This window comes from Oryzias melastigma, linkage group LG5, assembly GCF_002922805.2.
Source record: "Oryzias melastigma strain HK-1 linkage group LG5, ASM292280v2, whole genome shotgun sequence".
Classification (NCBI taxonomy): domain Eukaryota; kingdom Metazoa; phylum Chordata; class Actinopteri; order Beloniformes; family Adrianichthyidae; genus Oryzias; species Oryzias melastigma.
This window is the reverse complement of record NC_050516.1, coordinates 11936775-11950591: the sequence shown is the minus strand read 5'-3', so window position 1 is coordinate 11950591 and position 13817 is coordinate 11936775. Positions and strand designations below refer to the sequence as shown.

The 13817-nt window shown below is 34.8% G+C and overlaps 1 protein-coding gene across 7 annotated transcripts in view; it reads right to left on the bottom strand.

The window, feature by feature from the left end:
• The window catches only part of LOC112145297 (serine-rich adhesin for platelets), a 39203-nt gene continuing 25386 nt past the window's right edge, over window positions 1-13817 (bottom strand). For 2 of the 7 annotated variants that reach the window (XM_036211865.1, XM_036211864.1), the window contains 18 exons: window positions 6257-6344; window positions 5936-6015; window positions 5700-5787; window positions 5375-5451; window positions 5189-5296; window positions 4690-4891; window positions 4376-4527; window positions 4202-4291; window positions 3952-4036; window positions 3697-3764; window positions 3450-3588; window positions 3137-3219; window positions 2636-2828; window positions 2310-2461; window positions 2128-2229; window positions 916-2034; window positions 614-831; window positions 1-526 (listed from right to left, as the gene is read on the bottom strand). In XM_036211865.1, the coding sequence (XP_036067758.1) occupies window positions 457-526; window positions 614-831; window positions 916-2034; window positions 2128-2229; window positions 2310-2461; window positions 2636-2828; window positions 3137-3219; window positions 3450-3588; window positions 3697-3764; window positions 3952-4036; window positions 4202-4291; window positions 4376-4527; window positions 4690-4891; window positions 5189-5296; window positions 5375-5451; window positions 5700-5787; window positions 5936-6015; window positions 6257-6344 (3114 nt within the window). In that variant the 3' untranslated portion in view covers window positions 1-456. Of the gene's footprint in view, window positions 527-613; window positions 832-915; window positions 2035-2127; window positions 2230-2309; window positions 2462-2635; window positions 2829-3136; window positions 3220-3449; window positions 3589-3696; window positions 3765-3951; window positions 4037-4201; window positions 4292-4375; window positions 4528-4689; window positions 4892-5188; window positions 5297-5374; window positions 5452-5699; window positions 5788-5935; window positions 6016-6256; window positions 6345-6503; window positions 6656-6820; window positions 7011-7253; window positions 7334-7525; window positions 7617-7698; window positions 7848-8009; window positions 8188-8524; window positions 8614-8869; window positions 9106-9694; window positions 9755-13118; window positions 13774-13817 lie in introns of those variants that run through there. The other 5 variants (XM_036211863.1, XM_024270445.2, XM_036211866.1 and 2 more) reach the window with 5 other exon arrangements.

Below are 13817 nucleotides of genomic sequence, written 5' to 3'. Positions count from 1 at the left end.
GTTTTTTTTTTTTTTTTTGCTTAAGTGTTATGAAAATTATGACCATGAACATGACTTTTGTGAGCTGGTCAAGATATTGCCATAAAAGTTTTGGAAAAGTAAAAACTGTAATGTTGTTTCATTTTGTCATTTATTGAGCAAACATCAAACCAAATCACTGAAGGTTTATAAACTCAGAATCTAATTTAATTTAAAGATCATTCTTGACACAATCTTACAATCACAAAAAGGAAAGCAAACAAATCGCAATTTTTTATTCCTTCGAGGTTGTGCCTGCTAATATCGGAACCATTTGCAGCTTAAATAAATCTAAAGTGGTCTTAGATGATTCCTTAAATCACAAAAAAACAATTGTTTTCTGTTCATTTTTGAAAGTTAATTCCTTTTTTGTCAGTTAGAATTCTTTAATCATTCTGTTTGGCTCTGATTTAATGATGAAATCTCCTGGCGTCACATTCACTCAATGCCTTTGGCCTTCAGCTCCTCCCTCACTCTGCTCAGGTAGTTCGGATCAGGATATCCATAACTGTGAAAGAAAAGATTCAAAGTGAACAAGTAAAACACTTAAGGAGAACTAACGTTGAAGCTGAACAGTAGAATTGATTAACTTTACCTGCCTGGTACTCCATACAAGCTCGTTTTCTGAGTAATGTTGCTCCAGGTCACCTGGTCTTCATAGCCAGTAGTTCTTGAAGCCCCGATGGTGAAGATCAGCTTCTGATCAAAGGCTTTCTTCAACAGCATCAGAACTTCATTACCCTCTTTGTTGTCTGGAAGATATGCTGTTCTAGTTGTACCAGTATAGTACAGTCCAGGTATCGGATGCTTCTCCTATTAAGAAGAATGTAAAAAAATGTTAACCAGAATAAATAACAGAGGTAGCTGTGAAAAAAGTCCTTTTAGAGAGAATTGTACCGTCTGTCTTCCACTTGGAATACTGTAGGTGATGATGATGGTTCCACAGTGAGGGAAACCAGGAACTGGAGCAGAACTCTTCATCCACGTCATGGTTCCATCTGGCTGATTTCCCTGAATGATACCAAAGACTTTTCTGCAGACAGGACAGATGGGTCCACTGCTCTTCTCTGCTTCCTGCAGGCATAACTTACAAAACTCGTGTTTGCAGCTCAGACTTTCCTTATCAGTAAACGGAGAAAAACAGATGGGACAGTTTTCCTCTGTGCTGTCTCCTCCTGTGGCTCCTCCTTCAGTGGTTGATCTCTTTTCTGGCTTGTCTTCAAGGATTTTTGGCTGATGACTGATTCCAGAGGCTCCTTGAAGGTTCTTGTAGTTCAGACATGATGTGACACTTTTCTGGTAAAGACGAAGAAGAGCTCTGACAGCATGAATCTCCATGCTGGGGTTTCCTTCAGGATTGTTGTAAGAAGCTTTCACCTGAACTTTACCTCCATCCATCCTGAACTCTCTAAAGTCCACATCAAACTTTTCTTTAATCTTTCTTATTTTGTCATAATGACCAACATTTAATTTCCTCCAGGAACTCTCCTCCATCGTTATTCCTGCATCACTGAGAGGATCTTTGATGGTCATTTTTATCTTCATGGGGGTGTCGTCATGCAGCAGTTCAGGTTTTTCATTTCTTTCAAGAACTCTCTTTAACTGGTCGCTGTCTGGTCCACATACAGTTATTTCTTTAGGAGTCAGAGTGAGCAGAGCTTTTTTCTCATTTTTCTGGATGAGCTTGAACGCCTCACTGCACCGTTCTGGACTTACATCCTGGACAGGAATAACTGACTCTATGGGTTCATTCAAGCATTTCTGGACGAGGTTTGTGAATTCAGAGAGAGCTTTGTCCTGACTTCCACCTTTAAATGTGACGTTCACAGTTGCATCCATTTCACATCCAGTCTCTTCTTCTATGCTCTTGATTTCATCCTTGTAGACTCTGCTCACATACCAGAAGAAATTCACTGGAACAGACACAGAATCTTCCTGATTCTGCTTTTGTCGCTTTTCAGGAGAGATTTCTGCTGCAGAATCCGGGTCATTCTGGGTTCTCTTCTGTCCTAAAATCTAAACAAAAATACATTTGTTACTCTACTGTTTTATAGTGTGTATTGTGCAGTAATAATATCATTTTATAAATCATAATTTAAAGATACTCACAGTGTCAGGACCAACTCCATTTTTAGACTTATTTTTATCATCACCAGAAGTTTGATTTGAGACAGAAACTTGATCACTCTGACCGCTCACATGTCCTGTGTCCTGAAATAAAATTAAAACTAATTTTACCATATTTAAGTTAAAAGTATTAAATGTAAGTAAATGTATATTTCAGAACATACATCAGTTGTAGATGCAGTAGAAGTGGTGGAAACATCATCTGCTGTCTGAGGGTTCAGCTTTGATGAGTCCAGAATGAGTGACTCTACAGTGACTGTTGAACCGTCTCTAAGAGTCAGAATTTCACCAGATAATTTCAGAACAATATCCAAACCTTAAAAAGAAAAATAGGAACATTTGATGTTAAAACAAAGGGGAGAAAAATTACCCCCAAAATGATTATTTTAGTATTATTATTGAAATAAAATTAAGATCAAATCAATTACACAATATTCAACTAAAGTATTCAACTAAAATGATTACAACATAAATAAGAGGTATACTCCACCTGGAGGGGGTGAAATCTTTATCAGAGCATTCTTGCCTTCAAGGATTTTGTTTACTGAACAGTTTAAGTCTTTGTTTCCGATTTTGTTGAACCAAGATTGTAGAGATTTCTCCAGAGATTTTTGCTGTTTTTCAGGTTGTTTGGACCACTTCAACACCAAAGTTATTGGAACTTCATCTTTTTCTGTTTTAACCTAGAAAATATGCAGTTAAAAACAATGAGTACATTAAAGATGTTACAAAAATCTTTACTTTAAATGTTAATAATATTGTTTTTTTCTGTTCATTTAACATTTTCTTGTTCTTAAAGTTATGACTCATTAAGGACAAAACTGAAATTTGTTTGAGTATAACTCCACAGTTTTTGAATATGTCACCAAATGTTGCTGTTTTATTCATGGAACACCTTAAACTCTAGATTAATAATCTTAAACACATACCATTATAACACTGATAACAATCAGGGTGAAAATATAACATCAGAAATTCCTCTTTAACTCACTGCGACTTCAGCGTTGGAAAGAGAACTTGGTGGATTCTCATCTGGTTTTGTTTCTCCTTCTTTCTTCGTTTTTCCTTTACTTCCTTCAAAATAGATTAAAAACATTTTCATATTTATAGTCAAATGACATATTTTTTGGGAAAATATGAATCATTCTAGAGCCACATAACAGAAGACAGGAATAAATGTTATTCTCTACTCAATAAAACCTTTAAAAAAAAAAAAAAAACTCCAAGTTAAACCAAAGCTTTAAGTTAATATTTGTGTCAATCACCATTTTAGGAGGATTTACAGGCCAGTGTGGATGTATTACCTTTCTGAGTCCCTGAAGATGTTTCAGCAGGTTTTACTACGGGGCTCTGTCTGCTTTGATCACCTTTGGACTTCAGCTCACAAGGAGTTTGTGTTGAGACAGAATGTTGATCGTTCTGACTGTTCGTCTGTCCTTCGGCCTGAAATGAAATGAAAACTCATTTTACACTATTTACATTAATATTACTGTTTGCTATAAAATAAAATAGAGTGAAAATAAAACAGCACTAAATTAGTCTTTAACTCACAGAGAGTTTAGCGTTAGACAGAGAACCTCCTGGATTGTCGTCTGCTTTAGATCCTTCTCCAGCTTTCACTGTTTTTTGATTTTTCAAAATAAGACAAAAAAATTTTAAATAACAGTTTAACAAACAGACAGAAAAAAGGTTATTCTTTACTGAATCAAAGCTTTGTTTTTTTTTGAAACCCAAAGTAAAACTGAAGCTTAAGTTGATACTTGATCATGGTTCACTCCTGAATAAAGTAAATCAAAGATGTTTTACCGTCTTCAATATCTGAAGATGTCGCAGTGTGATGAACTTTGTATAACTGACTGGTTTGATTAGAATTACAGCTGTTTGATGATTCCTGAGAAAAAAACAACAGAATGTGACAATTTGGTAAAAACAAACCAGATTATTTTCATAGATATTTCCAAGTCCTTAAGTTTAATACACTATAATACTACAATTAGATCATATTTGCTGTACATTTATACAGTATTTTTTTAATTGATTATTTCAAGCTACTCACAGTGGGTTTGTCAGCTTTCTCTCTGGGACGACTAGAAGTTTGTTTTGGGATTGAAACTTGACCACTCTGATCGCTCATCTGTCCTGTGACCTAAAAATAACATTTAAACTCATTTTACTTTATTTAATTAAAAACTAGAGTATTCTAGTGCTCATGTAATATTTCAGAACATACATCAGATGTAGATGCAGTAGAAGTCGAGGAACCATCATCTGCTGTCTGAGGGTTCAGGTTTGATGAGTCCAGAGCGACTGACTTCACAGTGACTTTTGTATCGTCTTCAAGAGTCAGATTTAAATGTTTTAATTTCGTAAGAATCTTTCCGTCTTAAGAGGAAAAGGGAAAAATTTGTATATTAGACAAAAGAAAGAAGAAGAAAGGTCACAGTCTCTAAACAACATTGTTATTATTATTATTTAGAAATAAAGTCAAGACTGAAACAGTCATCTGAGTTCCAGTTTAAAATATTATAATGTATTATACTGCACCTGGTAATTCATTCATCTTTATCAGAGCATTGTTGTCTTCAAGGATCTTGACCAATAAGCACTTCAAGTCTTTATTTTTTCTTTCCAACCATGACTGTAGAGATTTCTCTAAAGATTTTTCCAGATATTCTCGACGTTCTTCAGGTGATTTGGACCAGTTTAACACCAGAGTTATCAGGTTTTCCTCTGTATCTGAGTCATCCTAGAAAACATTCAGTTAATAAATAACAAGGGAAATAGATTTATTACTGAAACACTTTTGCTTTCTATATTAACATACAATTGTTTATTTCTAATTTTAGAACCATGACTCTTAGGTGACAAAACTGAAACATTATTTGCTCAGATAATTAACCCTCACTAATATTTATGTGAAGAACAGACGTATCTTCATCATGTGGAGTTCTACTTTAGGACCAAATCACTATTTCACTGATATTTGATGATCTGTATTTTAGAATTATAATCTAATTTCAAAAGTATCATATAGGGTACTCAGAGTTTGTTCGCCAGTATCAACTCCAACTTTAGAATTATTTTCGTTGTCATTAGAAGTTTGTTCTTGGATGGAGAGTTGATCAGTCTGACAGTTCACCAGTCCTGTGTCCTAAAATAAACATTCATTTGACTTTATCTAAACAAAAACAACATTATGCTAGTGCACATGTAATATTTCAGAACATACAGATGTAGATGCAGTAGAAGTCGAGGAACCATCATCTGCTGTCTGAGTGTTCAGGTTTGATGAACAATCAGGTGTCCCTTCAAAATAAGACAAAAACACTTCAAACTAAAGTTATTTAGTCAAACAACATGAATGATTTTAGAGCCACATCACAAGAGACAGGGTGAAGTAAAAAATTGTTAGCTTTACTGGATCACACATTTGTGTCTTTGAAAAAAAACACAGTTAAACCAAAATTTTAAGTTAATATTTGTGTCAAATCACTGTTCACTTATAATAAAGAAGTCAATCAAAGAGGATTTCCGGTCCGTCGTGGACCTCTTACCTTCCTGGGTGTCTGCAGATGCTGCTGCTGCCTGATCATCTGCATCCGTCTGACTTGTTTGATCAGAATTGGGGCTGTTTGATGATTGCTGAAAGACACCACAATGTCTCATTTATGAAGATTATTTTCACAGAAATCTAACCTTCCACCTTCTTTATCCTAAAATAAAAAATCATTTTACTTAATCTTAACAGAAACTACAATCTGATAGTGCATATGTGTATTTCAGAACATACATCATTTGTAGATGAAGTAGAAGTCGAGGAACCATCATCTGCTGTCTGAGTGTTCAGGTTTGGTGAACAATCAGTTGTCCCTCCAAAATAAGACAAAAACACTTTGAACTAAAGTTATTTAGTCAAACAACATGAATATTTTAGAGCCACGTCACAAGAGACAGCGTGAAGTAAATCATTGTTAACCTTTACTGGATCACACATTTGTGTCTTTGAAAAAAAAAACAATTAAACCAAAATTTTAAGTTAATATTTGTGTCAAATCACTGTTCACTTATAATAAAGAAGTCAATCAAAGAGGATTCGTCTTGGACCTCTTACCTTCCTGGGTGTCTGAAGATGCTGCAGCTGCCTGATCATCTGCATCCGTCTGACTTGTTTGATCAGAATTGCAGCTGTTTGATGATTGCTGAAAGACACCAGAATGTCTCATTTATGCAGAAACAAACCAGATTATTTTCACAGAAAACTATCCTTCCACCTTCTTTATCCTAAAATAAACATTAATTTTACGTAATCTTAACAGAAACTAGAATCTGTTAGTACATGTGTGTATTTCAGAACATACATCAGATGTAGATGAAGTAGAAGTCGAGGGACCATCATCTGCTGTCTGAGTCTTCATCTTTGATGAGTCCAGAACGACTGACTCTACAGTGACTTTTGTACCGTCTTTAAGAGTCAGAATTTGACCAGATAATTCCAGAAGAATCTCTGCAGCTTAACAGTAAAAGCAGAAAATGTGGTGATAAACAAATGAAAGAAATAAATCCAGGTTGTTAAATCATTTTTTTTATTTAATATTTGTTTTAGAAATAAAGAAAGGATTAAAACATCTACATAGGTTCCAACTAAAATGATTATAACAAGAGATGTATACTGTACCTGTAGAGGGTTCAATCGTTATCACAGCATTGTAGACCTCCTGGAATGTGACAACTGAGCACTTTATGTCTTTATTTTTGTTTTGTAACCATTCTATAAGGGCTTTCTGTAGATATTTTTTGGGCTTTATTGCTGGTTTAGACCACGTTAACTCCAGAGTTATGAGTTTTCCATCTTTTTCTGTGTCATCCTAGAAAATATGCAGATAAAAGACAATTAAGGAAATAAATGTGTGATGGAAACTTTTTTTTTCTCCACTTTTTAAGCAGTTTTTCTATGTGCCGCTTGATGCTGTTGTTTCATCCATGAAACAGATGAAACTAATAATGATGAATAATGTTTAAAACTTTTATCCCAAACAGAGATAGGAAAGTTATTGTAAAACATAAAGCACAGTGAAAATATAACTGCAGTAAATTTGTCTTTAACTCACCGAGAGTTCAGACAGAGAAGCTGCTGGATCGTCATCTGCTCTACGTTCTTCTCTGTTTGTTGCCAGTTTTAATGGACTTCCTTCAAAATAAGATAAAAACATTTGAACATCAGCTACAAAACAACAGAGAAGGAGACAGAAATAAATGTTTTTTGTTCCCCTTTGTTCAACTTTTAGTTAAAATAAAACGTTAAACTAAAGCTTTAAGTTGACATCTACATTAACTCACTCATAAATCAAAGAGGATTTCTATGCTGCCGTAGACCTCTTACCTTTCTGGGAATCTGAGGATTTTGCAGTTCTGTGATCAACTTGTTCTGGGCTGTGATCTGTATCACTCTGACTGCTCGTCTGTTCTTTGTCCTAAAACAAAATTAAAAGTCATATTACTTTATTTAAGTTAAAACTAATGTTTACAAGTGCCTATATGTATTTTAGAACATACAGATGTAGATGGAGTAGACGTCTTGGAAGCATCATCTGATGTTTGAGTGTTGAGCTTTGGTGAGTCCAGAATGACTGACTCTACAGAGACTGTTTGCATACCGGGAAGATGCAGATCTTTACCACGTAATCTCTGAAAAATATCTGCAGCTAAAAAGAAAAAGGAAGAAAATTTAATTATGAAAATAACAAAGAAAAAGAAGAACCTCAAAACATTTATTTTATTATTAGAATTTAGAAAGAAGGTAAAGATTAAAACAATGAACTGTGTTCCAACTAAAATAATTACAATAAGAAAAAGGTTTACTAAACCTGTGTGGGGTTTAAACTTTATCAGAGCACTGTTGTCCTCCAGGATCTTGATAACTGACCACTTTAAGTCTTGTTTCTCTTTTTTTAACCATGGTTTAATAGATTTCTTCAGCAGATGTGGGTCTCTTTTCGCTGAATCAGACCACTTTAACATCAGAATGAGTTTTCCCTCTTTGTCCTAGAAAACAATTGGTACATAAGTCATAACAAAATTGATCTGTTACTTATATGTTATTATTAACAAACCCTTTTATAAATATTATAATCGTACATTTTTTTTTCAGTCATAACTCAATAATATCAAAACTGAAACCAGTTTAAATCCGAGGCTGCAGTTTCAAGCTGTCACTAGATGTCGCTGTTTCATCCATGAAACAGATAAACTCCACAACAACAACCAGGAAGGATGTTTAAAAATTAAATCCTAAACACGAATAACATCCTTTTGGTTAAAAAATAAACAAATAAATAAACAACTTTAAAATAAAACATCAGAAAATGTATCTTTTACTCACCGAGAGTTCAGTGTCAGAGGGAGAACCTGCTCGATTGTCGTCTGCTTTAGTTTCTTTTTTTCTCCCCCTCCACATTTTTTGTCTTCTTTCTTCGAAACAAGACGAAAATATTTTAAACAATAGTTATTTAAAATCAAACGACATGTTTCCTGCAAAATATAAATGAATTTAGAGCACATAAAAAAGGCAGTGTGACAGAAATACATGTTATTCTTTACTGGATCAAACTTTTGCTCCTCCGTATAAAAGACACCAGGTTATAAAGCCAACATTTGTTTTAAATCCGCGTTTATTTGTGAATAAAGTAAATCTAAGAGGATTTCCTGGCTGTCGTGGATCTCTTACCTTTCCTCGTAAGTGAAAGTGAAAGCTGTTTGTGCTGAACTTTGTCTCTGACGCATGAGCGGAAGAGCAGTTAGCAACATCTGAATGTCTTAAAGAACAAAAACAAACTAGATTTAGATCAAAAATGTAATAATAATAGTAATAATAAAATAAATGCAATAACAAAGGCTACGGGTGGATAGAGACATGACAGAAGAGATGTTTGAGAGCTGGTCTTCTTAAGGTCCACGTAACTGTTCAGGAACACAAAATTTAGGAATATTTTGTTTTTTGTTTGAAATCGATAAAAGTAAAGTCATCACAAAGTGATCTAAAGTAATTACTGCATTAATTATTTGATAAAATTATGAACATAAAATTGAATGAACAAACGTGCTGTTTTTATTTTTACTGATATCCTTTATTTGTCATAAACATTATTTTATATTAAAAATTGTATCAATATAATTATTTTAGTTATATAATGTCTGCTAAATTGGGCATTACATGAACTGTATGCTCTTATAACAGCAGGGGGCAGAAGAAAGGAATGAAATTCTAGAAAAAAGTTTAATAGCAGATTATTGTGTAATTGAGGTCTTAGTAAATTTAATAATTGTTTCTGATTTATTTATGCAATTTAGAGCAGAAATACAGAAAGAGGTTGTAGTTTTGGAAAATATAAAATCAGAAGAGTGAAAGAATAAAGAGTTTAAAGATGAATGGTTTGTCAAAAAAAATAAATATTTGAAAGTATTACAAATTAAAAACAAGTTTTAGACATTTACTATGAAAACTTTGATTAAAGAAAGGCAGAATCAAGTCAGAGTCCAATGTCATCATTACTTTATTGTTCAGCAGCTGCTGGAAGACTTTCTGTCCTCAGATGAACTGTGGGACAAAATACTGTCCAGAAAAAAAAACAAAACACAAATTTGTAAAAGGTACAACAAGTATTTGTTCCCATAATACACAGTACCAGTTATTAGAGTTTTTTTAATATGCAAATACTATGCATGACTGTGAGAGTGATTCGTGACATAAATCCTTTATTATGTTAATACTGTAAATTTGCATAGAAAGACTCATTACTTGTAAGTAGTTGTGTGGATACAATGTGATAGTGTCTGTGTGTAAGTATCAACACATTTAATCAACTCATGACACTCATCCACCATGACTTGGTGTTATCATCAGCCCCCCTCACCACCACTCCTCGTTCTGTCCAAGTCACTAAAACTTAATAAAGTTCAGTTTCAGTTGCAAAAGGATTATAAAATTACGCTCGACAGAGTATCAAACAACTCCGATTGTAAAAGCAAAACATGTTCATCACAAGAGATCACTCAGCTGCAATCTGTGTGTTCATTTGCTGGACGGAATGAAAAAATAAAAAATCACAAAACATTTATGACATATTTGTAAGCAAGACTCTCTTTATAAAAGTCAAACACAAAAGCACCTTTTAGCCCCTGAGAAAGTTCCACTACACAAAGTATATTTTTATGTTAAACTTACGACTGTAAAAGTGCTTCGTTTATCTTATCTAGATTTTTCATATCATCAATCATTCACCAACTCAAAGTCTATTTCTACTTTAGTAAAGAGACATAATTGTTGATTTAAAATGTGTGTTTGTGATCACACAAAAACAAAGAAAACAGTTTGAGAGTATGCATACAAAACAAAATCACATAAAAAAAGGAAAAACAATTTAAAAAAAAAGCTGCATGTTTTGTTTGACAAACACATGAATCGATAGAATTCGATAGAATAGATAAACGCTCACATTTCTTCTTTCTATGATCAGAGAAAATGTGTTTTTTTTTAACAAATTTTGCTCCAAAAATTTCTGAAGAGAAAATCTGACCTCTGGAATGATTTAGGAGAAACAGGGCTAAGACACAATAAAATGAGGGCGGGACTTTAAAACACAGTCAGCAAATCATTTTATTGTCAGACAGATATGCAGTTGTGCAAGTACGAGAAAATGATTGTCCTGGTTTGCAATTTTATCCTGTAATGAAGAATGAAAGAAAGCCTTCACAGAATGCTCAGTTGGCTGGGGTTAGAATTGGTGTGCAGGAAAACTAGGTTAGCGTCCCAGAGGGAATGATGAGCTTCATCCAGTGTGGGTCTGTTCATGCTGCTGCCTACCATGCAGCCACAAGGGGGCCCAAGGCTGGGTCTCCTTTTGCTGGTCCCTAGCCCAGGTAAAATCATAGACTGTATATAAAAATAAATAAATAAATAAATAATTGTTTTTTACAGTCTATGGGTAAAATAAGGAAATATGGGCAAGCGGTGCAAAATTCTTCCAAACCACCAACAGTTGGAATCAAAAGTTTGGACACCTCAGGTGAAAATTTGTACCAATGTGCTTAAAGAAGTCTTGGACAGATGGAAAAATCTCCAAACGGCAACAGGTTGACAAGTCTGATGCATTTTGGAAACAAGTTCTTTGACGTTGATGACATTAAGATTGACTTCTTCACTGGAATGTGTAAAGGTGCAAGGAAAGGGAACAGACTTAAACTAAAAAGAGCCTCAGTGTTAGGCATGGGGGTGGATCAATCATGGTTTGGAGTTGTATTGTAGCCAGTGGCACAGGAAACATTTCCATAGTAGAAGGTAGAAAAGATTCAATCAAATGTCAGCAAAATTTGGACACAATGTTTACCGGTCCAGTAAGTAGTGGAACGGTACGGTCCAGGTAATTCTGGTGAGAGTTTCCACTCAGTTAAACCTCGTACTCACTGGGCGGTTTGTCATGGCGTCATTGTAATTGTAATGTAAGAGAAGCAACAACAATGGAGGTCATCCAGCAGCTCGACTTTTTACTGATTTACTTCTGGTACCTCATGTATAACAGGAATGTAATGTTGTTCTCTCTCTCTCTCTCATTGTGTAATAATGGGTGAATATTGAAAGATTCTTTGCAGACTAAAAAAGCTTTTACAAGCTGTAATACTTGCTTGCAGAAGGGGACAGTACAAGATATTAACTCCACAGGATCACCAAGCTTCTGCACACACCAGTATCTTGTTCTCTGTTATTTTAAAAGTGTACATGAAGAAAATAAAGCCAACATTTTTTTACATATTATAAGAATATATCATCTTTAATCTGATGTATTTTGGAGATTTTTCCATCTTTCCTTGTTTTTTTCACCACAATAATACAACTTTTTACTTGGGGTGCCCAAACTTTCATTCCACATGCATGTAAATCAGTGAAAGCTGTTTTGCTTTGACGATCCCTGACAGGATTCTTGGAACCTAAAGAAGACTTCTAGCCTGAGGTTTCTACACTCTGAAATGGGTCCTAATGAACTAGCATATCAGAGATGCACTTTCGCTGGGCCTTAGAGAGAGTTACAGACAAGCAGAGTTGTTTTAAATTTGATCCTCCAGACAACAGAAAGCTGGTGCAGAGACCTATAGAACTGGACTAATGTGGTCATATTTTCTGTTTCTTGTCAAGACTCGATCTGCAGCATTTTGAACAAGTTGCAGTTTCTTGATGCCTCATTTGTAGAGCCCAGTGAGAAGACCTTTACAATTTTTCAACCAACTCGACACAGATTTGAACAAAGTTTTTTATTTTTATATTGGTGACGTTCTTCAGATGATAAAAGGATACTAATGAAAATGATGAGATATGACTATTAAAATTAAACTCAGAGTTTAATATAACTCCTTATTTCTCAAACCTGATCTTTTGGTTTTAGAGAGAGAGATTCCAGGTGACAGATAACACTTGCCTTTTGATTTTCTGGAACAATTATTTCAGTTTTATCTGAGTTTAGATTGAAGAAATAACTTCCACACATTAATTTGTTCAATACAGCGGCACATGAATTTATTGGACCTTGTTCACCTCTTGACAAGACATAGATCTGAGTGTCATCTGCATGATTATGGAAGGACACGTCATTTCTAGATATTAGGTGACCCAGAGGAGCATACTGTCAATAGATTGCATAATAAAGGACCACTAATTGAGCCCTGAGGGACCCCGGAAGTTACAGCTATTTAATCAGAAATACAGATACTAATGAATCCAAATTCTTCCCCTACATCTTCTCCCAACCCCTACATTTAGTCCAAACGGAGAGTTATGGAAAAACAGTGTCTTCTAATTCGGACATCACTCCCATTCAATGACGTCATGTATGTTAGCGAGCAGCAGTCTAGAACTTGGAAAATACACAAAAACATCAGTTTTATAACTTTAGTAATTTATGTTAAAACAAAAAGTCATTACTTACATTTAAATGTAAACTTCTGTGCCTCAGAGCACACCCATGTGAAGACATTTCTCCTCCACCCTGTTGACTACCGTCAAATGAGCTGCCGTTCACATTTCTGTGGTCAAATCAGCATCACTGGATTTTCTTATGTGAGTTTCATACAATACTTATGGTACCAGAGCTGAGAATGCTGGGAAATCTCCACCAGACTCCACGGAGCTTCTTGATGTGACCACGGAAATATGAACGGCGGCTCATTTGACAGCAGCAGTAAAGGATCTGTGAAAGTTTGGTCCGTGAAGCTCTCAACTTCCTCATCCGCGCTGACAACCAGCTCAAAGGAGATCAGCGGAGATGATTTACGCTAGCGAGACACGGAACCACCATAATCAGACAGTGGGGGTCCTGATCAAGGCCTCTCAGCCCCAAAAGCCACGCCCCTCTGGATATTTTTCAGATGAAAGCTTCAGATCAACATGAAAAATAGCATTTAAGTCAATTAGGTTGTGAGATTTTAGTTAAAAACTTCATAATCATAATTAAAACACTATTGAGAACGTTTTCTTAAAATAACAAAAATTGTCACATGGGGACTTTAAACCAGTTTAGAGCAGTGCTAGAGATTCCAAACTCTCTTTTTCCCCAAGCTAAATGATAAAACAGCAGATTCCTGTATTGACTTACAAAAATGCTTTTCTTATTTTTACAGTTCTGTTA